Source organism: Sorex araneus, chromosome 4 (assembly GCF_027595985.1).
Source record: "Sorex araneus isolate mSorAra2 chromosome 4, mSorAra2.pri, whole genome shotgun sequence".
Taxonomy (NCBI): Eukaryota; Metazoa; Chordata; class Mammalia; order Eulipotyphla; family Soricidae; genus Sorex; species Sorex araneus.
In genome coordinates, this window is record NC_073305.1 from 53,888,940 (window position 1) to 53,915,531 (window position 26,592).

At 36.5% G+C, this 26,592-nt stretch overlaps 1 protein-coding gene across 29 annotated transcripts in view; it reads left to right on the plus strand.

Annotated features, from left to right (window-relative positions):
* SLMAP (sarcolemma associated protein) overlaps positions 1 to 26,156 on the plus strand; it is a 148,203-nt gene extending 122,047 nt beyond the window's left edge. For 12 of the 29 annotated variants that reach the window (XM_055134424.1, XM_055134429.1, XM_055134430.1 and 9 more), the window contains 7 exons: positions 5,059 to 5,181; positions 6,719 to 6,793; positions 10,870 to 11,190; positions 11,590 to 11,707; positions 16,325 to 16,496; positions 20,577 to 20,714; positions 24,256 to 26,156. In XM_055134424.1, coding sequence (XP_054990399.1) covers positions 5,059 to 5,181; positions 6,719 to 6,793; positions 10,870 to 11,190; positions 11,590 to 11,707; positions 16,325 to 16,496; positions 20,577 to 20,714; positions 24,256 to 24,348 — 1,040 coding nt within the window. In that variant the 3' untranslated portion in view covers positions 24,349 to 26,156. Of the gene's footprint in view, positions 1 to 5,058; positions 5,182 to 6,718; positions 6,794 to 10,869; positions 11,191 to 11,589; positions 11,708 to 16,324; positions 16,497 to 20,576; positions 20,715 to 22,672; positions 22,763 to 24,255 lie in introns of all 29 variants that reach the window. The other 17 variants (XM_055134425.1, XM_055134426.1, XM_055134433.1 and 14 more) reach the window with 3 other exon arrangements.
* The last annotated feature ends 436 nt before the right edge of the window (positions 26,157 to 26,592 follow it).

Sequence of the window (26,592 nt, forward strand, 5' to 3'; positions counted from 1 at the left end):
TTACTATTACTATATGGTAACAGTTACAAATGCTGGGCCTCTTCATCTTTTGATAAATACTCTCAGATTCTTAGAAAACTCCTAGAAAGTATGAGCTGAAGAATTTTATGTAGGGCTAAGAGAAGCAGTACAAGTAATGAATTCTTTTTCTTGCCTCACTTCTAAGTAATTTATTTCTTAATGTTTAAATGTTTAGAATTAAATGAGTAGGAAATAAATGAGCATTTATAAAATAGTTTTTAAGTAAAGTGCCTTGGCTTGCTCTTTAAGCCCATGTTTTCCCTTGAACGTATCTTGCTTACTTGTGTCTTGGCTTGCTTGCTTTTCCACTTGGGAGAAGCCATTGTTCTCTCTTAAACACACACTTCTCTCTTTCTTTCCCTATATATCTTTCTAAATAAGTTCTACCTTGATTCACAAAAATATAAAAATGAAGTGTTTGGAGGTGGCTAACTGATAAATCTATGATTGTTAGCATTCAGTCTCTTTTGTATTGTCCTACTGCACATAGAAAAGTTGATATAATTTTAGCCACTAGATTAAACATGTTGTTAGTGGTGGACCAATGCCAGGCAGCTCTCTAGAATCAGAACAGCAGAAGTAGCCTGTAGAAAACTCTCTCTGTGGAAGTGCCATTGCTTTTGACTAATATCTTAAGGAATCAGAGTTCAGATCTTGTGCTTTAGTATCATGTAAAGAAGCCTTGTTTTACAAACCTTATTACTATGCTGTTTTCCTAGTTATATAATGATATGATTAAGTCCTAATCAGGTTGTTAAAACCTATAACAAAAAAAAAAATCACCCAGGCACAATTCTCTAAGAAACATTTACCATAACTCTGAATGGTTGTTTGATCCTTTGTTATTGCTTTCCAACAGTTATATATGTTCTTTAGAATATTTAATTAGGAGAATGGGGGAAAAATAAAATAAAGTACATTCATTGACACTTGTTAGAATATTGAGTTATAGTTTATTACATATGGTTAAACTTTATAATTTATATAATTGGCTTTAATAGGCTTTTCTTTTAAAGGAATAATACATACTATTAGACCACTCTGTTAATCTTTGGAGCTATAGATAGGAACAACATTTAATTAGCCCATTAATTTTCTTCATTGAAACTTTATGCTTGGCTTCTTGAAACATTCTCAAATTTTTTTCTTTCCCTCTTGAAAAACATCCAATTTTTATTTAGAATTGTAATATGCTGCTCTTCATGTTAATCATCTAGAATCAGCAAAATTTAGTTAAGTATTCATTATGAGATAAAATACATAGAAATTATTTTTATCATGAAATATGAGGGCTGGAGCGATAGCACAACGGTTGGGCTTTCGCCTTTCACGTGGCCAACCCGTGTTCGATTCCTCCGCCCCTCTCGAGAGCCTGGCAAGCTACTGAGAGTATGGAGCCTGCACGGCAGAGCCTGGCAAGCTACCCATGCATATTGGATATGCCAAAAACAGTAACAATAAGTCTCTCAATGAGAGACGTTACTGGTGCCCGCTCGAAAAAATCGATGAGCAACGGGATGAAATATGAACTATTTATAACTATTCCAATTTCTGGAATCCTATAAAGGAAATTAAAATTTCTGTGTGCTTAAAATCATTATCTGAGGGGCTGGAGCAATAGCACAGCGGGTAAAGTGTTTGCCTTGCACACAGCTGACCCAGGTTCTATTCCCAGCATCCCATAGGGTCCCCTGAGCACTGCCAGGAGTAATTCCTGAGCTCAGAGCCAGGAGTAACCCCTGTGCATCGCCGGGAGTGACCCGAAAAGCAAAAAAAATCATTATCTGAAAAAAAAAATAATTTTAGGGGCTGGAGTGATAGCACAGCAGGTAGGGCGTTTGCCTTGCATACAGCCGACCAGGTTTGATTCCCAGCATCCCATACCCTGAGCACCGACAGGAGTAATTCTGAGTGCAGAGCCAGGAGTAGTTTCTAAGCATCTTTGGGTATGACCCAAAAAGAAAAAGAAATTGTAATCCAAGTAGTATATAATATATGTTTGCTTTACTTAGAAAACTGTGTCAAGGGCACCACTGGTTTCAAAGTGTGAAAATTAAGGAGTTTCTAGTAAAATTTGTGATAGGAGATAGATGTTAACTTGCTTCTTTGTATTTGTTGCCAGTAGGAATCAAATAAAAAAATATGCTCATATTTTTTGTTTCTTTTTGTTTTGAAAGATGGGGAAGAAAAGCAATTTGCACTTCATTAAGATTTGAAATGACCCTGAAAGTATGTCATACCACATGTCACATATTCAGTGACAAAAGACTGAACCTCAATCTGGTCAAAATTCTAAATTCAGTGGATGATTTCCAGCGCATATAACAAACCAGAGATATGTTCTAAATGATGTGGGGATACAGTGATAAAATCCATAATGTGTATAATTCTGTAGGACTTATGGGTTTCTTCAAGTAAATTAGAAGGTTTGGGAAATGAAAAGTGAAAGAGTATGAGGAACCCTATATATTAAAAGAGATTTAAGTGATGTCTCAGCTAAATGCAATATGTGAATTTTATTTTGATCATTCAGACTGTCCAATTGTTAAAGAATTTTGAGATTGTGGAAAAATTTTAATACTGGTAGATGCTTCATATTAAGGAATTGCTTATTTCCCCAATGTGTAGTACTGTTATTTTATGTTTTAGTTTTTTAGTTACTGCTTTTAGAGATTCTGTGGAATAGTTTAAAAAATATATTTTAAGTGGGTAGGATTTTAAGGAGTAAAGCTTAAGCAAAATAACTTCTTAGGAGAAGGAAATACTAAAAGCTGTAATCTAGATAGTTCCCTTGTGGGTCCATAGGATGTTCCAAGAGAGCTGCAGTTGAAAGATCACATAAATGGAACGCCACAGTAGAAGACTATGGGGCCAACTGGTAGGATAGGAAGAAAACAATGTTCAGAAGGGATGTTTTCTGTCTCTGTCTCTGTCTCTCTGTCTCTGTCTCTCTTTCTCTTGCTCTTTCCTCGCCCACACACCCTGACTCCAACCCCCCAGAAGTGGACCACTTTTGAAAACTATTGAGAAACGCTGCTCTGAGCAGTGCTCTAGATGATCTCAGTTGGGTTTGATAGTTATAATAAAATCCATATACTTAATTTGTACATTGAGATAATTGTTTTCTTTTTAATAACACTCAATGCACAAGACAGTCCCCAAAACAAAGGATTATTTAGCTCCAAATGGCAAAAGTGGTAAGAATTACTAACTTAACAACTAACAAGGAGAATACCTACTCAAAGATTTTATGTAGTTTGTTTCTTTTGTTTTTTGCTAAGCTGCTTGAAAATAAGATATAGACATCATGATTCTTACCTTCTAGATATTTCTAAAAATAAGGACTTATTTTCCTTATCTGTACACAGGCTGCTAGGACCTTTGTATATGCCACCTGTGGTATTGAAAGAAAATTTTATAGTGTATATCACAGTATTCCTGTCACTAGAAAATGCTTTTTCTCTGTGCCCTCAGTTTTACCAAGAGTTCATTTTAAATTCGAATTGGTAGATTGACAAATGAATTAAATTTTTTTTTAATTTGAAAGGGAAAAGATATATTGCAGTATAGACGATTTTATGATCATATCATAAAATTTTATTCTTAGCACTTCTTTTTGTTTTGTTTACGGGCCATAACGGGTGGTTGTGCACAGGGATTTCTTTTGGCTCTATGCCATGCATGAGTTCCAGAATTACTCTTGGCGGCACTTGAGGGCCATATGTGGTACCAGGTATCAAACCCAGGTTGACACTTGCCTTACACACCATGCAATCTCTCTGGCCTCTCTTAGCACTTTCGTTTGATTGCTTTTGGGTGACATCCAGTAGTGCTCAGGGACCATGTCTCATGGTGCTTAGGGGAGAATCAGGGTTTCCGGGGATTGAACCTCTGCAGGCCGCCACATGGAAAGCAAGTTGCCAACCTACTGTACTACCAGTCGAGGTCCCACTCTCAGGACTTTTTTAATGAATTAAAGGTTGTTATAGTGAGGCCCTTGCAAACCAAAGTAAAAAATAGAATGCGCTAAAAGAATATAATCTACATAATAATACATTTATTTTACTTTAGGCTTTTTTGTTTTGGGACTACATCCGGTAGTGTTCAGAAGCTATTCCAGCTATTCTGTCATCTAGGAGTGACCCCTAGTGGTGCTGGGAATTGCCAAGTCTCTCAGACCCCTTTGTTTTTATTTTTTAATTAATTAATTTTGGGGGTTAATTTTGGATTACACCTGGCCAGTATTCAGGGTCTGATGCTTCTGGCTCTGTGCTCAAAGAAAAATACATTCCTCACACTACTTAGGGATGTATATGCCATGCTGGGGATTAAATCAGAGTCTGTTGCATTCAGGGCAAAGGCCTTACTTCCTGTTCTATCCCTCCAGCATATAATACATTTATTTCAGGTAATATTAGTAGCAAACATTTGAATGCAGTCAAAAATGAGAAAAGTTGAAAGGAAACATAATTTATTTATGTCGTTGAATCTAATTTATTTGCATAAAACAGCTTAGGTTATTGCATTGCTTCGTAATTCACCATGTATTTGTTATTATGTGTAGTATTTGGCAAATACATAATGACCAAGTGAGCGTAGTGAACTTTTCAGCCTAGTTTTTATTTTATAGCTGGGAAAATCATGCTAATATACTTTTTCTTGAAGAAAAGCTTGTTTTTGCTTTTCCATTTCAAGTTCCAAGTAAAAGTCTTCTGATTTGCTATCAAATTTCAAAATTGATAATAGGATATACTTTTCTTGCTGAGTATTAAGTCATACATTAACTCTACCTTAATGAAATGTGTAACTTACCATATATTAATATGTTTACTAGTGCCATAGCAATAAATTACTAATATAGGTCTAACTGTACTTGTTTTGTCAGAGTAAAAGAAAATCTGAATATAAGCTGCTTATACATCTTCCTTAACTCATTTGTAATATTTAACTATATTAAATATAAAAATGGATACTAATTTGGGTTGTAGTTACTGTGTGATACTAACTTTTGCTTTTAAAAATAAACATTTTTGTCAGATGACTTGCAAGGTGGACAGTCAGAAATTGAGGCAAAACAAGAAATTCAGCTTCTTCGAAAGGAATTAATTGAAGCCCAGGAGCTAGCTAGAACAAGTAAACAAAAATGCTTTGAACTTCAAGGTGAGATCAAGATTACTTTGGTTCCTTAGGGGAAATGAAGACAACATGATGTAACTGAATGGCTCCAGATGTACATTCCAGAGGCATGCTATCTTGTTTCAGATCCATACTTTTTTTTTTCTTTTTCATTTTATTGAATCACCGTGGGAAGATCCATACTTTTATTAGCTATTTGATCTTGGACATTTCACTTCACCACTTTGAACTTAGTACCACATTCGTAAAATACAGAGAATCAATCTGCTTTCTTCATATTGTTAATATGAGGACCCAAAGACTTATACCAATAAAAGATCTTAATTGTGTTTTAAATACAAGGAAAAAATAACATAAATATTTAAGTTTTAGTTACAGTGTTCCTTGGTTGAAGAAATGGGACATTTATATTCTCAATGATTTTTTTAGTGTATTTATCAGTAAATGGAAGGAATCAGACAGGGTGACCATATAGAATCTTTTGGTCCTGGCCACTTTCTCTAATAGCTGCTCATTTAACTGTTGTCTCACGGGCTGGTAGAGCCTGTGCTGACAGCTGCAGGTGCTTACATTGCCATATCATTCACAGAAACCACCTAAATGCAGTCAGTTAGCACCTTGGAAAGTCTTGCAATGAGGAGAAAGTGAACATGAATACCCTATGTAGTCCTTATGTTTTCTCTGGTTGCCTTAGTGACCCGGAGAAAGATTCACATCTCAGGGGTAACTGAGAACTTTCAGAATCTTTTTTGTTTCTTAAAGAAATTAGAATTGGCATTCACTTAGTTGAACATTTTGGAGAAGAATCCAGGCTAATTCATTTAATTATAATGAAGAATATTTAGCAAATAGCTATTATTTTGTCAGTGTTTATTATATGGTTGGTAATAGCACATGAGGATTTTAGGTTAGTGTTTTTATTTTGAGGGGATTTTGTTTGGGGGCCACACCCAGCAGTGCTCAAGGATTACTTGTGGCATCTTGCTTGGGAGTTGCTTCCACTGGTACTCTGGTGACCTGGGATTGAACCCCAGCTTCCCCAATGCATTCCAGCCCATTGAGCTATCGCCTAGCCCCTAGGTCATTTTTTTCCCTTTTATCAGTTTGTTTTATATTTTGGCGCCCTACACCTGCCGGTGCTTGGGAACTACTTCCACCTCTGTGTTCAGGAGTTACTCCTGGCAGTGCTTCGGGACCCCCGTGAAGCCAGGGCGCTGACCTGAGACCTGGGGCCCCTCTGTGCAGAGCATACACTCAGCCTTTGGAGCTCTCTGTTCCACCTCTTTTCTTTTTAATTTAAGCTCAGTATGCTGATTAATAATTATCAAGAAAACTTTTTACATGAAAATAATAGCATGTGTTTTCTTGATAATATATGACCTAGAAGATTCTACTTCTTGATGAAATATATAGCTATTCAACTGCTTATACTGCTAATGTCAACTGTCCTAACTTTTGTTTCCTTCAGTAAAATTAGGGAGTTCTTAGACATTTCCGGCTAATCAATTGTGAAAATTTTACATTAACTAATAAAATTAGATATATTTTGTTTTACTTTTAGCTCTTTTGGAAGAAGAAAGAAAAGCCTACCGAAATCAGGTTGAGGAATCTACTAAACAAATACAGGTTCTTCAAGGTATGGAATACTCCAGGGCTCTTGAGATTGTTGCTTTTCTGTTGCTTTTCTTAAGAGGGATGGAAAGTAGAAAAGAGTGTGAAGGGGGCCCCACTTTTCATAACTTCAGTTATTCCCTAAAATCTGAAATTCTAACTGGGTTGTTAGTGGATTGTTTGTTCTTTTAGAAAACACAGGGAAGATTGTTCAAAGTAGACACTTAGAGTGGGAAGAACAGAAATGAGGATATAAATTATTGAGACTTCACTTTCTGGGTTATATATGAATTACCATGGAAGCAGTTTGGAATAAAAAAATAAGTTTGGGGGGAAAAAATAATGATTTTGAACTGCTCTGTGCATCAGAGTTTGATGGTGTCATTATTTCTAATGTTCATAATACACTTGGATTGCAAAATAAATTATATACTTCCCACACTATACATTAATATCCCTTTACGCCTTTTTTTTTTTTTTTGGCTTTTTGGGTTACACTCAGCAATGCTCAGGGGTTACTCCTGGCTTTGCACTCAGGAATTACTCCTGCCGGTGCTCGGGGGACCATATGGGATGCTGGGAATTGAACCCGGGTTGGCCACATGCAAGGCAAATGCCCTACCCATTGTACTATCGCTCCAGCCCCTATGCCACCTTTTTTTTTGGTGAATGCTGTCCTTTCTACGTGCCATTTTGCTGTATCTCTTTATGAGATTATCAGAGGGTCATTGCTGAAATGACTAGAAAGACCCCGATACATCAAAGGTTTTCTTCGAGTTGGCACTCTTGGTATTGTGAGACAAGACTAAAATTGTCTCATTTCACTAAAATGTCTCATTGTTTGCCACTGTAAAATTTCTTTTACGGAGGTGGGGAGGAGGATTTAAGGGAGTGAAGAGGCTGGAGGTTGGGGGCCATACCTAGCGGGAGTCATGAGCTACTCTCAGGTCTGTGATTACTCAGCCGAGGTCTGCCAAGTGTCAGGGGACTGTACTGTACCAGTGATTGAACTAGGTGTAGCCGCATGCAAACATGCAAAGCAAATTGCTTAACCCTTGCACTATCTTTCCAGCACACTCACTGTGAAATTCCTAAAGCAGTATTTATTTACTTTAATTATTAAAAAGAAATCAATGTTATTTAAGTTTATTTATTACAGTTTAAGAGATAGGGATAAGATATTAAATATGAAGTAATCACAGTTCAGAAGTGAGGAGTCTTTGTATATGATGATGCTTATGATACTTACTTACCTTATTACATCCTAGAGAAAAAGCCATAGTGCATTAGGTAGGGCATTCGCCTTGTACGCGGCCGACCCGTGTTCGATTCCTCCGCCCCTCTCGGAGAGCCCGGCAAGCTACCGAGATTATCCCGCCTGCACGGCAGAGCCTGGCAAGCTCCCTGTGGCACATTCCATATGCCAAAACAGTAACAAATCTCACAATGGAGATGTTACTGGTGCCCGCTCAAGCAAATCGATGAGCAATGGGATGACAGTGACAGAGAAAAAGCAATTTTTTGCTTTTTATTTACCTTATTTTTGAGTGGGACATTTGAACTATTTGGAATTTTTTATTTGTTTTCATTTTGGGACCAGACCTAATGGTGCTCAGAGATTATTCCTGGCTCTGTGTTCAGGAATCACTCCTGGCAAGACTCGGGACCATGTGGAATGCTGGGGGATAGAACGCGGGTCAGCCGAGGTCTGCCAAGTGTGAGGCAAATGCTCTACCTACTGTACTATTTCTCTAACCCTAAATTACTTGGAATTCTTAGTTGTAGCCAGAGATAAAGCTTAGTGTTAGAGCAAATGCCTCACATGTGCATGTTTGTTGCTTCAGTCCCCTCTACCAAAGTCATAAAAATTTAGTTGTATCTGTTTTTAAGTTGAAAACATTTTAAGTGTCTATGACTTAATGTTAGTTACAAATAATACAAATTATACAAATAATATGCAGTACCATCTAAGCAAATCTTATTTGGATCTGTATTTACATTCTATACAGACAATTTTCTGCAAAGGTTCAGTAACTTGGCACAATCTTTGACTTAATGCTGTCTTACCTAGGCATCTCTGAGTGCCCCCTAACGCTAGCATATGTATTTAGGACTTTACCCATATGTCTATGGTTGACTTGAATTTAATTAATTAATTAATTAATTAGTTCTGACCATTGAATTTGTATTTCTCAGTATTTCCCACAAACCTCAAGGCTTAATATTTCTTTTGTATTTATTTATAAGGGAAACTGCCCCCAAATAGGTTCTTAGATACGTCAAAAATTTTCCTCCATACTTGGGCTGGAGCGATAGCACAGCAAGTAGGGCATTTGCCTTGCACGCAGCTGACCCGGGTTCGATTCCCAGCATCCTATATGGTCCCTCTGAGCACCGCCAGGAGTAATTCCTGAGTACAGAGCCAGGAGTAACTTCTGTGCACTGTCGGGTGTGACCCAAAAAGAAAAAAAAAATTTTCTTACATACTTAAGGAAAATTTTCTACCTATAATAATTTTCTTATGTAATAGTAGCCACACTAGGTTTTAGATCTGAAATAAGAGCACAAGACTACTTTTTTTTTTTCTTTTTGGGTCACACCTGGCCATGCACAGGGTCACTCCTGGCTCACGCACTCAGGAATCACCCCTGGCGGTGCTCAGGGGACCATATGGGATGCTGGGATTCAAACCCGGGTCAGCTGCATACAAGGCAAACGCCCTACCCGCTGTGCTATCACTCCAGCCCCCTACATATTTTTATTAAATATACTTTTCTGAGGGGCCAGGGTGATAGTACAGCAGCTTCTAAAGGCATTTATTTGCCTTGAGTATGACCAACCTGAGTTCAATCCCCAGCACCCTGTATAGTTTCCCAAGCTCAGGAGTGATCCATAAGCACAGAGCCAGGAGTAAATCCTGAGCACCTTCAGCTGTGGCCCCAAGCCAAAAATACAACAAAACAAATATATACATATATATAATATATATACAAAAAATATACTTTTTTGAGTAAGCGGTATTAATTAATTTTATCAACTTATTAATTCAGCCAGTAATTGTTATTTACTCAACTTATAGATAGAACCTGCATAAGAATTAGAGGCTAGTAAAAAATATAAACAATAAGCAAATAAATATATAATATGGCATCCAACAAGGGCAAAGTAAAAGGCTAGCAAATGATAGAAGAATTTTTTTCTAGTTATTAGAGAGACCTTTTAAGGAGCTAACAAGCAAAATCTCTAAAGTATTGAATAGCAAATTGAATTAAGAACTTTAGAGATTTTTTTTTTTTTTTTTTTTTTTTTTTTTTTTGGTTTTTGGGTCACACCCGGCGATGCACAGGGGTCACTCCTGGCTCATGCACTCAGGAATCACCCCTGGCGGTGCTCAGGGGACCATATGGGATGCTGGGATTCGAACCCGGGTCGGCCGCGTGCAAGGCAAACGCCCTACCCGCTGTGCTATCGCTCCAGCCCCAAGAACTTTAGAGATTTTTACTAATGTTTCAATTTGAACAAATGATTCTAGTTTCGGAATTGACCCTAAGGAAACAAATGTAAGCATTGTAATTCTTCATTGTGAATGCTATTATCTATAATAATTTTTTAAAAAACTAATCCACCTAAAATGTCTAAATGAAAGTATTTGTCAAAAGTTAGATTGTAATGGTTTAATTAAAAAATGTTTATCACCAGAAAATTTAAAAATTCTGTATGTTATGACCCCTTTCTAATTTTCTTTTTTATGTATATAAGTGTATGAAAAATGAGTATAAAATGTTGAAATCCATTTACTCTGGGTAGGAAATAAGATCACTTTGAGGGTCAAGAATGTAGCTGAGTGACAGAGCATTTGCTTTGCATGTGTAAGTAAAGCCCTGGGTTTGATTCCAAACATAGCAAGGAAAAAATATGGCTTTTTCTTTCTGTCTTCTGTGTTAATAATTTTGTTTCCTATATTAAGTATGAAATGAACAATCAAAAGCAATAAATAGCTTTAAAGGTTTAGGCTGTGCAGTAACTACAATTCCATGTGGACTGTCTTTACTTCCTAATTGTTATGGACTAAGAAAATGATTCGTAAATATACTTATGTAGTCCAACTCCAGAGGTTACACGTCGACATTGAGAATCTTCGGGAGGAGAAGGACAATGAAATCGCAAGCACCCGAAATGAGTTAATTAGTGCTCGAGATGAAATTTTCCTCCTTCATCAAGCAGCAGAAAAAGCTGCCTCTGAACGGGACACTGATATTACTTCTTTACAAGAAGAGCTTAAAAGGGTTCGAGCTGAGCTTGAGCGGTGGCGGAAAGCAGCATCTGAATATGAAAAAGAAATCACAACTCTGCAGAACAGTTTCCAGCTTCGATGTCAGCAGTGTGAGGACCAGCAGAGAGAGGAAGCAACAAGACTACAAGGTGAGTAAAATTAATTGTACATAAAGTTCTTTACTATTGACAATGATAACTTTATAACTTGTGCAGAGTACTGTAGAGGTTCTTTCTCTCTTTGGTAACAAATGGGGATATAAAGCAGCATTTTTATATTGGGGCATATTATTCACTATTGCAGGCTCTACATAAAATATTTTTACAATTTTATCTTTAATTACAATTAATTATTTGTCTTATGAAAATGAAGTGGGGGACTATTACTCAAGTTCAAGGTAATGGGACTTCCCTGAAGTATCAATGAACTAAAGAATATGCATATAAAATCTACCCTTTTAAAGGAAGAAAACATAGGTTCTTCACCAAAATATTTTTTTATCCTCTGAATTATTTTGAAAATTAATCAATATGTTTGGTTTATTTTAGGTGAACTAGAGAAGTTGAGAAAGGAATGGAATGTATTGGAAACAGAGTGCCGTTCTCTAAAAAAGGAAAATGTTTTGTTATCATCAGAACTGCAGCGGCAAGAAAAAGAATTGCACAAGTATGCAAGACTCTATAGCCTCAAGTTAGCCTCAAATTTAGCCTCAAAATTTTTCTTTATCTTCAACTTTCTTATAAATTTAAGTTTGATACTTAACTACGTTTTTAGAGCAAACGGATTCAGCCAGATTATTTGACTCTTTAGAAGGTTAAATATGTTAAATTAATACTTTAGCATTTTTTTCTTCCACTACCGCCATCCTACATGTCCTTTCCTTTTGTTATCCTTGGCTGGAGCGATAGCACAGCGGTAGTGTGTTCGCCTTTCATGCGGCTGACCCGTGTTCGATTCCTCTGCCCCTCTCGGAGAGCCCAGCAAGCTACCGAGAGTATCTAGCCTGCATGGCAGAGCCTGGCAAGCTACCCGTGGCATATTCGATATGCCAAAAACAGTAACAATAGGTCTCACAATGAGAGATGTTACTGGTGCCCACTCGAACAAATTGTTGAGCAACGGGATGACAGTCTTTACAGACTCATTAATTTCCTCCCTCACCAAATAAATAAAAAAATAAATAGAGCCCTAAATAAGAAAACAGCAAAGATCTGTAATTAGTGAGTCAACCTGCCAATCTGTACACTTGAAATAGTACATTTCAAATTCAATATTTTTTCCTTTTATACCAGTAATCTATTCTATTAGTAAGGCTCATCAAAAGATGACTATAATAAAGAATGTGTAGACTGAAGTGGAGCAATATGTGACGCTGTCTTGGATGCAGCAACGTGGGTTCAATTTCCGTCACCACATAATCTCTCCTAAATCCCACTAGGAGTGCCCTGTTAGTATAGATCCAGGAATAAGTTCTGAGTTCAGCCAGGAGTGGCTCCCCCAAACACAAAATAAAGCAAGAAAGAATTTATATTGTTGAAATATAATTTAGCTTCTGAATTTCAAAAGTGGTTATATGAAGAACAATAAGATAAAAGATTAGGAATTCTCTGGGGCTGGAGTGGTAGCACAACGGGTAGGGCATTTGCCTTGCACGTGGCCAACCCGGGTTCGATTCTAAGCATTCCATATGGTCCCCTGAGCACCACCAGGGGTAATTCCTGAGTGCAGAACGAGGAGTGACCCCTGTGCATCATTGCTGGATGTGACCCAAAAAACTTAAAAAAAAAAAAAAAGATTAGGAATTCTCTGAAACCAGTTAAATTTTTCTAATACCCACTTACAGGCAACCTGATTTTGTTTGGCCCAGCAAATTAAGTGGTATCTTTTCTACCAGCATTGCTTACATAGTTTGAAATTGAATTCCTCCTACTTTGGTAGGAGTGCGATGAGGTAACTGTAAACCAAGATCATAGACGTTAATGCCATTGTAAATACATTACCTTAACTGTAATAAATTTTTAAAAATTGAAATTTTCCTTAAAATTTTGAGCTATTCCTTATTAAATCAGTGTTTGGAGCTGGGAGATACCACAATGGTTAGGACGTATGACCTTGGTTTGATCCCTGGAACCACATTGTCCTCAATCATCATCAGGTGCCATGCTGGAGGTCCCCAAACACTGCCAAGGTTGTCTAGTTAATCCCCAGCTCCACATGACAGAGCAGCCCTGCATCCTCCCACCCTTGCATCAGACATCTGGCCTGGCTAGCCAAGACTTGCCGGTGGGGTCTCTGGGCCTCCTCAGCACCACCTTGTTTACTCCTCAGTAAACAAACAAAACAATGTTTGTTCTCATTAAGAATATAAAGGTACAGGGCCAGAGAGGTAGTACAATAGGTTAGGCAGTTGCCTTTCATGAAGCTGACCCAAGTTCAATCCCTATTACCCAGTTTGGGCCCCCAAGTCCTGCCAGAAGTAAGCCCTGAGCACTGAGCTAGGAGTAAGCCCTGAGCACCTGAGCATCTATCTCTAGGTGTTGCCCAAAACAACAAAATAAATAAAAGAGAATTTAAAGGTAGTACATGTATATTAGTAAGGCAACTCCCTCTCCTCACTACAGAATAAATGAAAATTACACTTTTCTGGTAGCCTTGTATTTACACTCCTAAAAGAACAGTAGATTAACAAAATCTCAGTAACCAAGGTGGTTCCTATAGAAAGCAAGTTTCAGAGAAAAATAGTCACTAGATATATCAGAAAGTATGTGTATATATTTATAAATATTACATAATTGTATATAATTATAAATTTATAATATTTTATATATTTATTAAAAACAAATTAGCTATAAAAACAAGATTTGCTGAATTATACATATTTTTTAATTGCTTCTTTGGGCTACATCCTTGGTGTCCCAGGGCTATCTTCCTGGCTCTGTGCTTAGAAGTGACCTTGGTGATGCCAGGATTTGAAGTGGCATCCGGATGAATGCATGGCAAATACCTTAAACCCCTGTACTCTCTCTTTAACCCCTAAATTTTTTGGTAAGGCTATGTCTGATAACATACATACTCAGTTTCCATAAAGCATTTTATTCTTTTCCAGTGACATAACTTTCTATACTTTCCCTACATTTGTCTGAATTACATTTTGAATATTTATAGAGATAATTCATAATACTTAGAGATAATTCATAATAGAGTAATATATTAAGAACATGTTAAATTTTGTTACTAGTAATTCAGAAATATGAATAGCATAAAATAGTCTGACTTTGTATGTGCGTATGTGACTTTATTTCTACCCAGAAGAGCAAATTTGTTTGATGTAAAGTATGTGTAAGATATGAAAGACTTGCAACTCTTCAGTCTTGAGTGAATCTAGTTAGTTTGGTGTTTTATCATGTAATGACTTTTAGTATTTGAATATTATTATTATTTTAAATTATCTTAAAATAGTATTATTCTTGTTTTGGATTTATGCATGCATATATTTTGTTTTTGGGAGGTCACACCTTGCAATGCTCAGGGCTTACTCCTCATTCTGTATTCAGAGATCACTCCTGGCCATGCTCTATGAGGAGCCAGGGGTTTAACCAGGGTCATTTTTTTACAAGGCAAACCCCTTAACCTCTGTACTATCTCTCCAGTCCATGGAATATTGATATATTTTTATTATTATCTTTTGCTTTTTGGGTCACACCTGGCGATGCACAGGGATCACTCCTGACTCTGCACTCGGGTATTACCCCTGGCGGTGCTCAGGGGACCATATGGGATGCTGGGAATTGAACCTGGGTCAACTGCATGCAAGGCAAACACCCTACCTGCTGTGCTATCACTCCAGCCCCAGAATATTAATATTTTAAAGATCAGACTTATCTCTTGTTTCTGAGGTGTGAGTAAAATTAGAATCTGTCAGATTGTTAAGTGCTGTTTTTAATTTAAATTTTGTTAATTTTTTAAAAAACCATTCTACAAAATCTTCATGATTTAGATACATATGGTTTAGAAATATTTGGTTCCATATGGGTAGAATGTTGTTATTGGTTAAGTTCTCTGTCTAAAGTTACCTTCTAGGGCTTCTTAAACATTCCCACCAGTCACCTCTTTTCACTAAGAAAATTTTTTAAGTGAAGCAAAATTGTTTTATTGAAGAAATTTGCTTAGAGTGGTGTGAGAAGAAAGAAAGGTGCATGTTCACGAAAGAACGTAAGTTTCTCCACAGTGAATAAAAGCAGAGAATGGCTTTTGGATGACAATATATAATGCTCCAAATTGCCTTCATCTGGAGTTTTCTACATACCTAAAAGTTTAATCTTGGGACCTGAAAAATAGTACAGTAGGCAGGGTGCTTGCAGTGCATGAGACAAACCCAGGTTCATTCACCAGCACCCCGTATGGTTCCCTGTGCCCCATCAGGTGTGATCCCTGAGCAAAGGAGCAGAAGTAATCCCTTGTGTGTGACCCCAAACAAAAACAAGAAAAATAAATCTCACTGAGAAATATTTATGTGATCCAGGATAAATAGATATATAAAATCAAGTCAGACACTGATAATAAAGAAATTTACTTCAAAGCTTATTTTTTTAAGTTGGGGCCACATAGTACAGTAAGTAAGACACTTGCCTTGAATGCAGCTGACCTGGTTTTGGCCCCCAGCATATGATCCCTTGAGCACCACCAAGAGTGATCCCTGAGCACAGAGCCAGGTCTAAGACCTGAACACAGCCTGTTATGACCCCAAGACAAACAAACCAAAAAAGCTCAGGTAATGCTACTCACCTGAATGAAATTGTCTCAATTAAATGACTTGCTTGACATCTCACAAATAATGGCAGAGCTGGGGTCTAGAGCCGCCTGGTTCTTTGGCACATGCTTTCCCCCCAGTTTGGTGTGTCTTCTCATTTAAGTAGGTCTTCCATTACTTGACAGCAGCTCCTAATTTTCTGTCTCTCATCCTATTGTCAAGTATTTAAACTTAGAAAAAATTAGTTGAAATATGTGCTAAAATGTTCTTGTCAAAGACCTGTGTTTTTATAATATAGTTAATACAGTGTCATGTAGTCACTTTCTGCTTCTAAGAATGTTAACCTTTGTTAAACTTGCATCTGTTTAGTGTTCTAATGCTTTTACTTACTGAAAATATTTGCTCTATTTTTTAACACATTACTTTTCTCCTTTGAAACCTACTTTCATTGAGGTACATAAAAAATAGGATTTCTTGCTATGTCTGATTTCTACATGAATTGGTATTAATACTTGTTAATATTTCTGTCGTAGTTCCCAAAAGCAGAGTTTAGAGCTCACCAGTGATCTCAGCATGCTTCAAATGACGAGGGAAGACCTTGAAAATAAAATGGGAACCTTGAAAGAACAGCATCTTCGGGATTCAGCTGATTTAAAAACTCTTCTCAGTAAGGCTGAAAACCAAGCAAAGGATGTACAGAAAGAGGTAAAGCAAAAAGACATTCTGAGTCCAATTATGGTTGGACTTAAAGCCAAAAATAAATGAAATATTCAGGCTAGATAGAAACAAAGGGAAGCAGAGTCACATTACCTGTCACAAAGTTGATATTTGGAACATATCTGATGATTTCTAGCTGTGTATCATGATCCTTCTATAGAGAAGTCATTCTCGTAGGGTTTTATTAAAAAATATAAATATGCAAAATTACCTTTAACATTTTCCTCTACCAGTTCATTGACCTATAAGAGAAGCCAGATAACTCACTCATTGTTTATCCATCTAAGATAATTAACACATTTAACTTAGAATGCTTTTAGGAAAAGCAAACTGGGGCCACACCATAATGCTAAGTGCCTCAGGTGAAACTTCTGAAATGTTATTTAAAAGTTACCTCATAACCAGGAAGTTAAACACATGCTGTAAGATGTTTAACTTTCCTCCACTTCACAACTATGCATGTACACTTTTCATATCATTTTGCTTAAAACTTTGAGTGGGATCTCTTTTTAAAAAATCATGTTAAAAATGGCGAGGATTGGGGCCAGAGCAATAGTCAGCAGGTAGGGTGTGTTTGCCGTGCATATGGCCTGCCAGGAGTGAATGAACCCAGAGCTCAGAGTAAGCCCTGAGCACCACCCAGTCTGGCTCAAAAACAAATAAATAAAATGGTGAGGACTGACTAGAAGTTAACTATGTGGTATTAAGAGCTGTGTTGAGTCTTAACCAACTTGAAACTACTTCCTTCATGACACTTAACCAGCAGGGGTGGAGGAGGGAGAGAGAGCAAAGAGGTGGGTGGAAGAGAAATTTAGCTTGGTCTACTACTGATTTAGTTTGATCTACTAGTCAGGGCACACCCCAGCTATAAACTCTTTTAAGTGGAAGATTTGTTATAAATAGAAGGAAGTCAAAAACAACACTTTGTCTTTAATAATAAGTTTTCCCAAAATTGTTTTTACAAGATCTGTTTAATCAGTAATTTTTCTTTGCACTTTCCTTTTCCTTGTAGTATCCTGAACTTGGAAATAATTACTGTTCTTCTGTCTCCCTGTTTGTTTCTGAAGAAAAAAACTGTAACATTTTTATTTACATGTGGACATACTGCTTTTGTAATATGTTTGTTTTTTATCTTTTTGCTAAAGATATGTGTTTTGGGAGAAATCTTGTTTTATTTGGTTGGAACACAAATTTTGTGCCAAAGTAAATTATCCTAGTTTTTAATACTGTAAGCACTTTGTGTCCTTCCAGTCTATGTGCCATAATTCTTTCAAAGTCCAGGAAGAATGCTGTGGTTGGAAGATGATTCTATTGTATGATACTCTGAATGCTTTAGCTGTTTTGTTGCATTATTTGTTTGCCTGTTTTGGGTACGAACTGCTTTAACTGTTGACATAAATGGCAGTGGCATGTTGTCACGGCTTCTAAATTGTTGGTAGCCCTTGGATTGCATTAAATGCAGCACATTTAAAAATATGTCTGATCTTGTCAGTATGTTTCTTTTCTATCTTCTTGTTCAATGTTTTCCATTGTGAAATGATGTCTAGTCATCATACTCCTTTGTAAATATAGAATTGCTTCTCTTTCTGTTTGTCCTGGTCTCAACATGTTAGATGACTGTAACTAAAATGTTCTTTAATCAGGTTCTTGTTTTGTGTGATCTGCTGCAAATTAATTGCTACCTTTTATTAATGCATATATATGTCCTTTTGACATTTCCCTCTTTGTTCTTTCTCTTATGAAATCATAATTAATGTACTCTATATCTTTGTATTTTCAACACTGTAACAAGCTAAATATTGCAAATCAAGCCAATTCAGTTATTATTATCTTTATAAAGAAGAATCAAAGGTGTTGGTAATATGCTATGGTATTTCCCTCTTACTCAGAAACTGAGATCATTTCTCACCTCCTGAGTTAGAGAGATGGAGTAATAATAGTATCAAAGAAAGGTGTAAAATTCCAGCAATTTTATATGTGTGATAGCTTTTACTTGAACATTTATTTGAAAAAGTTTATGAGAAAAGTAAATTTTATTCTACAGTATCAAGAGAAAGACAATGTTTATATCATCTTTCTATCTTATTTTAAGATATATGTTTAAATTTGGTAGAAATACCCATAACTTGAGAATTCATAACACATTGAGCATACAGGTTCTCTGCAAAAACTGAAGAGTTGTTTGACTTCCTCGGTCCCAGGAGTCCCACCTCAGTCCAATGCAGACAGTAAACTTGCAGGATCTTCCTGACTGAGCTGCCTTTCTATCTTTCTGTTTCTTGATTCCTGGAGTGAAGAAATGATTCAGTGCTTTCGTGCAGAGTGTAAGGTGGAGATAAAATGATAGACAAAGAAAGCAAGAGAAAATTTGCTTTCTGGTTTTTCTCTAAAAATCAAATCATGGGGCTGGAGAGATAGTATAGTATATATGGCACTTGTCTTATACATGGAGGGAATTCCTGAACACAGAGCTAAGAATAAGCCCTGAGTGGAACTGAATGTGACCTAAACTGAAAGAAAACAAAATCATTAATATTGATTATTTTGTAATGTACAGAGACCAGTCTCCATATACTGAATTTGCCTTGCCAGTCTGCCTGTGTAGGTCACAGGAGTTCTTTCATACTTGACCTTTCTCTCTGTGCCCACGGTGTCCTCTCCACTCACCCTAATGCCTCACTCCCACCTCTGGTCTGATTTTTTTATACGTTTGTATCCTTCTTAATCTTTATCTTTGGAGTACCCAGTAAGTAACTCGTAATCACTTCAAGATTTTTACATTATTCAGAAACACTATTATAAAGGTGTCATTTAAACTGTAGGGAGAAAGAATGCAGTGGGTTTCCATCCTCATGTGCTGCTCTCAAGGAACCACAGGGGAAATGAAGATCTTTTCTGCTATGCAGCCCCTTGAGACATATATATATAAAATATGTTCTCCCCCCCTTTAATACTCAATCCTTCTCTACTTCTAAAATCTTCAGATACTACAAAGGGGAGAAACAGAGGCAGAGACAAAAGTAGAACTAGTATCAGAACATTCACTGTTCTTTGCCTGGAAGCCTTGCTTATATGTGAGATGCAGTAGCTAGACGTGTGACCGATCTAGATTGCTGACCTGTAGGGCATTTTAAGTAGGAAGAAACTACACTGCGTTTGCTTTGGCCTTATTGTACTCAGAGGCTAGCGAGTCCATTTGAAAGTCAAATTAATATGCAATGAACTGTTTTCCTGAGCAGAAAGTAACTTGTGTCACTATAGAAAAATGTCAGTCCAAAACAGATTTTAGGGGCTGAAGAGATAGTACAGTGGGTAGGGCATTTGCCTTGCATATGGCTGATCCAGGTCCATATGCAAGATTCCCAACATCCTATATGGTACGCCAGCACTGCTAATAGTAATTCTTCAGTGCAGAGCCTTGGAATAACCCCTGAGCATCGCTGGGTGTGCCCCCACTCCATCCCCCCCAAAATAAATTGGATTTTTAAAAATTATTTTTAATTGATGTTTATAAGTTTTAAGTGAATAGCTAGAAATTCCCAATCTCAGTGGTTGGTACTGTGAATCATTTTTATTTTTCATTTATCTACAAGATTTCCTTATCTAATACTCTAATATCTGCTGATGCTAGGTGGGAGGAGATCTATTGGTAATGAATACATTTTTACTTCCAAACTGAAATAACTTGACTGACATTGCTTACCAGGACATAAGGTCAAACTTCCTAACCTTGCAATTTAATCAGGATATAAATGTTTGGTGTTTTTTTTTTTAAATTTTAACTCAATTTGAAATCTTTTCTGCTCTCATTAGAAAAAAGTGACCCTTAATATTAGAAACAGATAATAAAATGGTGAATTCATATTTTAACACCCCAGTGCTAGAAATTCATACCCAGAACCAAGTTAACATTAGAAACTTCTCTTTTATTATTAGTGCAAGCGATTCTTACTTTCCTTAAGACAGAAAGGCTCGGCTTTGGTATTGCAGGTGACTAAGCCTGACTAAAACCCTAACTTCATACCTTTTTTAAGTTGAGTCTGCACACTCTTTTTTCTTTGCCTTTAGTATGAAAAGACACAGACTGTACTCTCAGAACTGAAGTTGAAGTTTGAAATGACTGAGCAGGAAAAACAATCAATCACAGATGAGCTCAAACAATGTAAAGACAACTTGAAGCTGCTCCAAGAGAAAGGAAATAATAATGTAAGTCTGCAAACTTGGCTTAGCTTTGATTGAAAAGCAAGTGAGAGCCCTGACATTGATGTTTTTTTCATTTTTTAAGAGAATTTCATACTGACTTGAGAAATTAAGACATATAGAACATCTTAGTTTAATCTTTTTATTATCATATTCCTTGATGGAATTTTTAATATAAGAATTTGCCCTTCTAACTGTACCCTAGAAGAACCTGATGACTGTTTGGGGGAAGAGCTTTGTTTATAAGAAACTTATTTACCTAAAAACTATCAGTTTTTCCCAGATAAATCTGAAGTTCTGTCCTTAAGATGTCATCTTGTTCCTACACTGTTGGAAAATGAAGTGTACAACTAGGAATCCACCTAAGAATCCTTAGTATTTTGCTGTATCACAGAATAATGACAATTAGTTTTTCTTTTTATACTAATATTCTGACTAAGGCACATTCTTAAAAACTATAGTATGTTCCTAGCCTCTATAAATTTAGGATGTATTTGATGAGTTTGTTAGTGTGTGTGTGTGTGTGTGTGTGTGTGTGTGTGTGTATGCATTGCAAGTGAAACATTTTGGTATAAATTGAGTTTAACGTTGTTTTTCATTCACTAGAAAGGCAGCTGGTCTTTTAAAAAGATGTTATACTAAATAAATGTTGTGTTGTGTGTTATGGTGATCATTGCCTTTGTGGCCCTAACTGATGAATGTTCATATGGTTGGTTGTACTCTGCCCTATTTCAAACCCCTGTCTGGCTTGGACACTGCAGTGGGCATGAGCCACACTCTTCCTTGGGAAGAAGGCACTTTGCTTAACTTGCAGCACAGTATAAGAGTGATATTGCATGGCCATCCGATGACACAGTTGCACATAGAATGCTCTTGAGTTGTGTCCAGCTGTCCTTTGCTAAAGAAAGCCTTAGTTTTTAGAAATTAAAGACTTACTGCTTAGGTGGGTACCTTTTAAAATTCAACTAATTTGGGTACAGACAGCTTGTGCTGAGCAAAACCAAATTATATTTATTTTAAAAATCACATTCTAGAACTTTTCTGAAATCAGATTATAACGGTTTGGTTACTTCTCTTTTCTTTCATTTCCTGTTCATTTGTATCCCTCTGATTATGAAATTTTAGTCCACTTCCTACCAAATTAACCTCTGAAGACATCTAGCGTAATCAGAATGGATTCCCCTGTGCTACTTAGAACTGTTTTCAAAAGTAACCTTGCTATTATTACTCAGATTACACCTATGTAAATTATTATACCTATATAAATAAAATCATTACAGCTATATAAAGGGTGAATATCCTTTTTATTTAAAAAATGCACTGGTATTAAAATTTTGCTTTGTATTAATATAAATTTTAATAATTCCCTCTAATTAAATATATTATATTCTGGTAGCAAAAAAGCCCCGAGATTCAAGTATCTTGATATAACAACTGTTAATCACACTTTGTGGCAGATTTCATGCTTGATTTAGCATGCACCACATTGCATTTATGTTTGACCTTGAAAGCAATGCCATACCAGGCAAGAACTTTAGTTTAAAGATTTTGATGAAGGGATAAAAGAGACTTTAGACATTTTCATTTTCAATGTTGCCAAATAGTTGGATTTTAAGTATGAACAAAAATATTGCAAGCAGAACATCAGTTGTTGAAGTGCTATCTTTGCTGTCTTGACATGCTATATTTCATCAGGGTGTTAGTGACACTCACATTGTCATTCCCTTTATTTGGAATTCCTGTTAACTTACTAGTTTGCCAATTTACAGAGTACAGTCCATCATTCTGGATTGTTAAGATGTCTTTTTAAAAATGTTTGAATCCGTATAAACCTGAGTGCTATTATTCTTTACCTCAGTTTTCACCCCTCTCCCCTACTCCCTTTCACCCCCCTGGGGTCTGAATCATCTTATCTGATTATTTTATAGCATAAAATGATTTTTAATATCCCTTCCCTTCTTTAGCCTTCCATATTACAACCCGTCCCAGCCGTATTCATCGGCCTATTCCTGGCTTTCCTGTTTTGGTGTTTCGGTCCATTGTGGTAGAGAAAGGTACAAGCACTACTGTTGAGTCCTTGTCTGTTTGTCCCCGTCACCTGTTTGTGCCATATTTGTAATATAGTGCATGGCAAAACCACACAGGTATTTTGTTATCTGAAGCAAACCCTTCATTTAGTATGTCATGTATTGTGTCCTATGAACTAACTGAACAGTCAACTAATTACATAACATTTTGTCTTGTTTCTTTTGTAGTAATGCTAACCATGAATTAATTCCAAGCTAACCACTTGTTAATGTATTACCTTTAACAGAGTCTTTGTCTCTAGCAAACTGGAGTAAATTATTATTTACTGCCACTTTAGTATCCCTTTCCCAACTATGTGTTTAATCAGATTTGAATGAGAAATGAAGAGTTTGCCTCTGAAGTTTTAAGTCAGCTTTTCTTCTCTCCCCTTTCCTCTTCTTTTTCCGTAGTGTAGAGTTTCTTTCTTTCAACTTTTATCTGTTTATGCAGTAGCTATAAAACTGAAAAAGAGTAAGATCATGAATCATAGTATGAAAATATAGCCTATCCTCAATCTTTCTCTGACTTTATCTAAAACATCAAAACATCTTTAAAAGGCCATCCTCTGGGAGCTAGAGAGATAATTCAATGGGTAGGGTGCTTGCCTTGCACACTGCCAACCTGGGTTCAATCCCCAGCAATCCATACGGTACCATGACTCCTGCCAGGAGTGATCCCTGAGTGCAGAGCCAGGAATAAGCCCTGGCACAGCCGGGTTTGGCCTCAAAACAAAAGCCAACCCTCTCAGTACGTCTCTCAAGCACTTGTGAAAATAAAGCTCACCCAGAGCAGGTAGATGTTATAAAGCCCCTAAAATTAACTGGGAGCAAGCTGTGAGAGAGAAAGGTGCTAACTCTGCTGTTACATGGGATGACCACATGGTGTTACTATGCTGGACATGGACTTTGCCAAAAGAATCAGACAAGCAGGTTCCCTAATATCAGCCTTCTTGATCCTCATCTGATTTTTGTCTTCTGTGACTTCAAAATAGAAAATGGAATCTTAGGTTATTTTCATCCTATTGCCTTACCAGCCTCTCCTATAAAACTACCCAACATGTGAGTCTGGTTTTCATCATGAAATTAACATTTTAGACAGAAACATACTCCAGGCTTCTGTGTATACTGGTTAGTTATAATAATACATGGCTACTGGAGTAGATAAAGTAGGTTGAAACTAGAGGATTTCTTTTTAAAGCACTCCTTGGTTTCAAACTACAATAAAATTGGAAACTGCCCGAGACTTTCCCAAGATATATCAGACTTCCACACGGTGGTCCTCTGAAAGAGTTCCTGCTGTTGCAGTTCTCACACCTGTGCTCCCTCACCTTCTCTTCTTTTCTTTTTAAAAATTATTCTCTTGTGGAGAAAAGATTTTTCTGATACTCTGTTAAGTATTCAGGACTCTGGAGCCAAGGGGTTGATAGGTATGAAAAGAGAGGGGAGAATGTGATATTGATTCTCGATTTCTTTCCACACAGAAACCCTGGCCCTGGATGCCCATGTTGGCGGCCCTGGTTGCGGTGACAGCCATCGTGCTGTACGTGCCAGGTCTGGCCAGAGCTTCTCCATGAGAGCGTTTCTTGAGTCCGTACACCGTCCTCCCTCTAGAAGCCGGCATCACACTCATGCTGGGGACAAACAGAACCATTTTCTTCCTTTTTACCTCTTAAAACAGCAGAAGTGCAAGAATACAGCTGTAGGGTCATTGCTTTAAATTATATAAAATGTAACTGTCTATGAAGAGGGTATAAAGTTGTGACTTTATTCTACTGTAAGCAATAATTTGCTTGCAATTTTTCATGTAATTTTTAAATTAGTATGTTGAGATTCTGAACATTATGGTGGCCTAAAGTAGGCTTCTTGGTACACCAGATTATTTATAACATTAAATTTATGGGAAATTTACTCTGAATTCTAATAGCCAGATAATTCTCTCTCTCTTTTTTTTTTTTTTTGATTCGGTAACTACCCAAACCAAACAGCAAATACGTACATGGGAAGAAAGGCCCTGTGTGCTCAGTGCCTATCAGTTTGAAATATATACACATATATATATATATTTTTTACATATTTACGCCATTTTTACTTGTTATAAAACCACTGAGCTATTGGGAACAAGACTTAGAGGTGACTATTACGTGGGTTTTTTGTTTTTGTTTTTGTTTTAGAAGAAATACACTTGGAAAATAATCTGTTCTAGTGATAATTTGGGGATTATGTGCACGCTTGAGCAGCCTTAATGTGACTTGACAATATGGAGGACATCTGAAAAACCTTCTATGAGAGTGCGTATTTTCTTGAGCAAAATGAAGTATTTCTGGGAGCAAAAACATAGTAATTATACAATTTCAGTGCAGTAAACCAAACTGTTGAGTCAATTGGAATGTAATTTATGAAACCTCATGTATTTAAAGAGATATTTTCTTTTAAAAGCCAACTTACTTTCTCATATACAGCATTTTAGAAAGCATGGGTTTTTTTTTTTTCTATCATCTCTTCCTCCAAGCATGTTTAATTGAAGAAAGAATATCTCTTTAGATAAGCTTTTACTGACTTAATTTGGTTATGGTATTTTAGCGCTAATTCATGTTTGAGGTGAACTGTTGTTACCTACCAACAGATACCCTGATTGGGTATGCAAATGGTTATTTTCTTTTAATTGTTGTTAATTGGGAAATTCTGTTAATGAGAAGCACTATTCCCAAGATTAATAGTGTTCCATGCACAGCAAAGCAGAGCACCTAGATACTGCTTGATGTTACAAATTTAACGACACAAGTGAAAGTTAGCTACGGTTTTTTGCGGCACCACAGTTATATCAATAAAGATTACTTAGGTCATAGAATATCCTAAAGTTTCACATGGCAAAAATTTTTCAGTCAGTGAAGACAGAGAATGTCAATGAATTGGCTTGATAGTTCTGTGGCAATCCACAGGCTCAGCTAAATACTGAAACAAGTTTAGGGTAAAATTTGCCTTGTGATATTTGGCAGTCATTGTTTATACTTTAAAGGTTATATTTTAAGCTCTTTGAGATTTGTTATTGGAAGGATCACTAGATTTATGGAGGAATTACTCACAGATGACTTGTAGAAAAAATACTGTCACATATCGTCATTTCATCGTTTTCTGTTGCAGGAAGCCACTCCACCACAGAATGCTAATATGCCAGTGGTACCCAGTACCTCTTGTATATAGGTTATTGCAAATATTGTTCTGAAATGCTTAACTTCAGAATTACATTTTTTAAAGTAAATAATTGTTTTAAATCTATTTTGTAAAGATATAAAGTACAATAGAATTTCTGGAGTACAGATTAAACTATTTGCACTAACACACGTGATGTGCATGATTTAATAAAATAACTTTACTCTCCCTATGCATTTTGAGTTGGACATCATTGAAATTCTTAATGCTGATTCTACTACTATTGGGTTGTTAATAGCTTTTTCTTGAAATGACTCCTTATGCAGCCTAGTATTTGGTTTTCTTTGGGGCTTAAAAAAAAAACAACACTGAGCTATTTCCTCAAAGTTATAATTTGCCTTTTATTTAACTTACCGCCCTATTTTTTTACCCCTTTTGCCATGGTTATTGTTAAAACATGAGTCACTTGCCAGTCAGGTGTCTTTAAATGTGAAGTCTAGTGTCAGTACTGACTTTATTCAAATTGAATAAATGGGTTTAGGTTTTTATAGTTACTGCCAGTTTTTCTCAATATAAGTGAGCCTTTTCATTAACAATACCTCCAGTTTTGTCCAGTTCACTTCCAGATTAAATAAAGATTGGGACTTTTTAATAGTAGTGATAGAAAT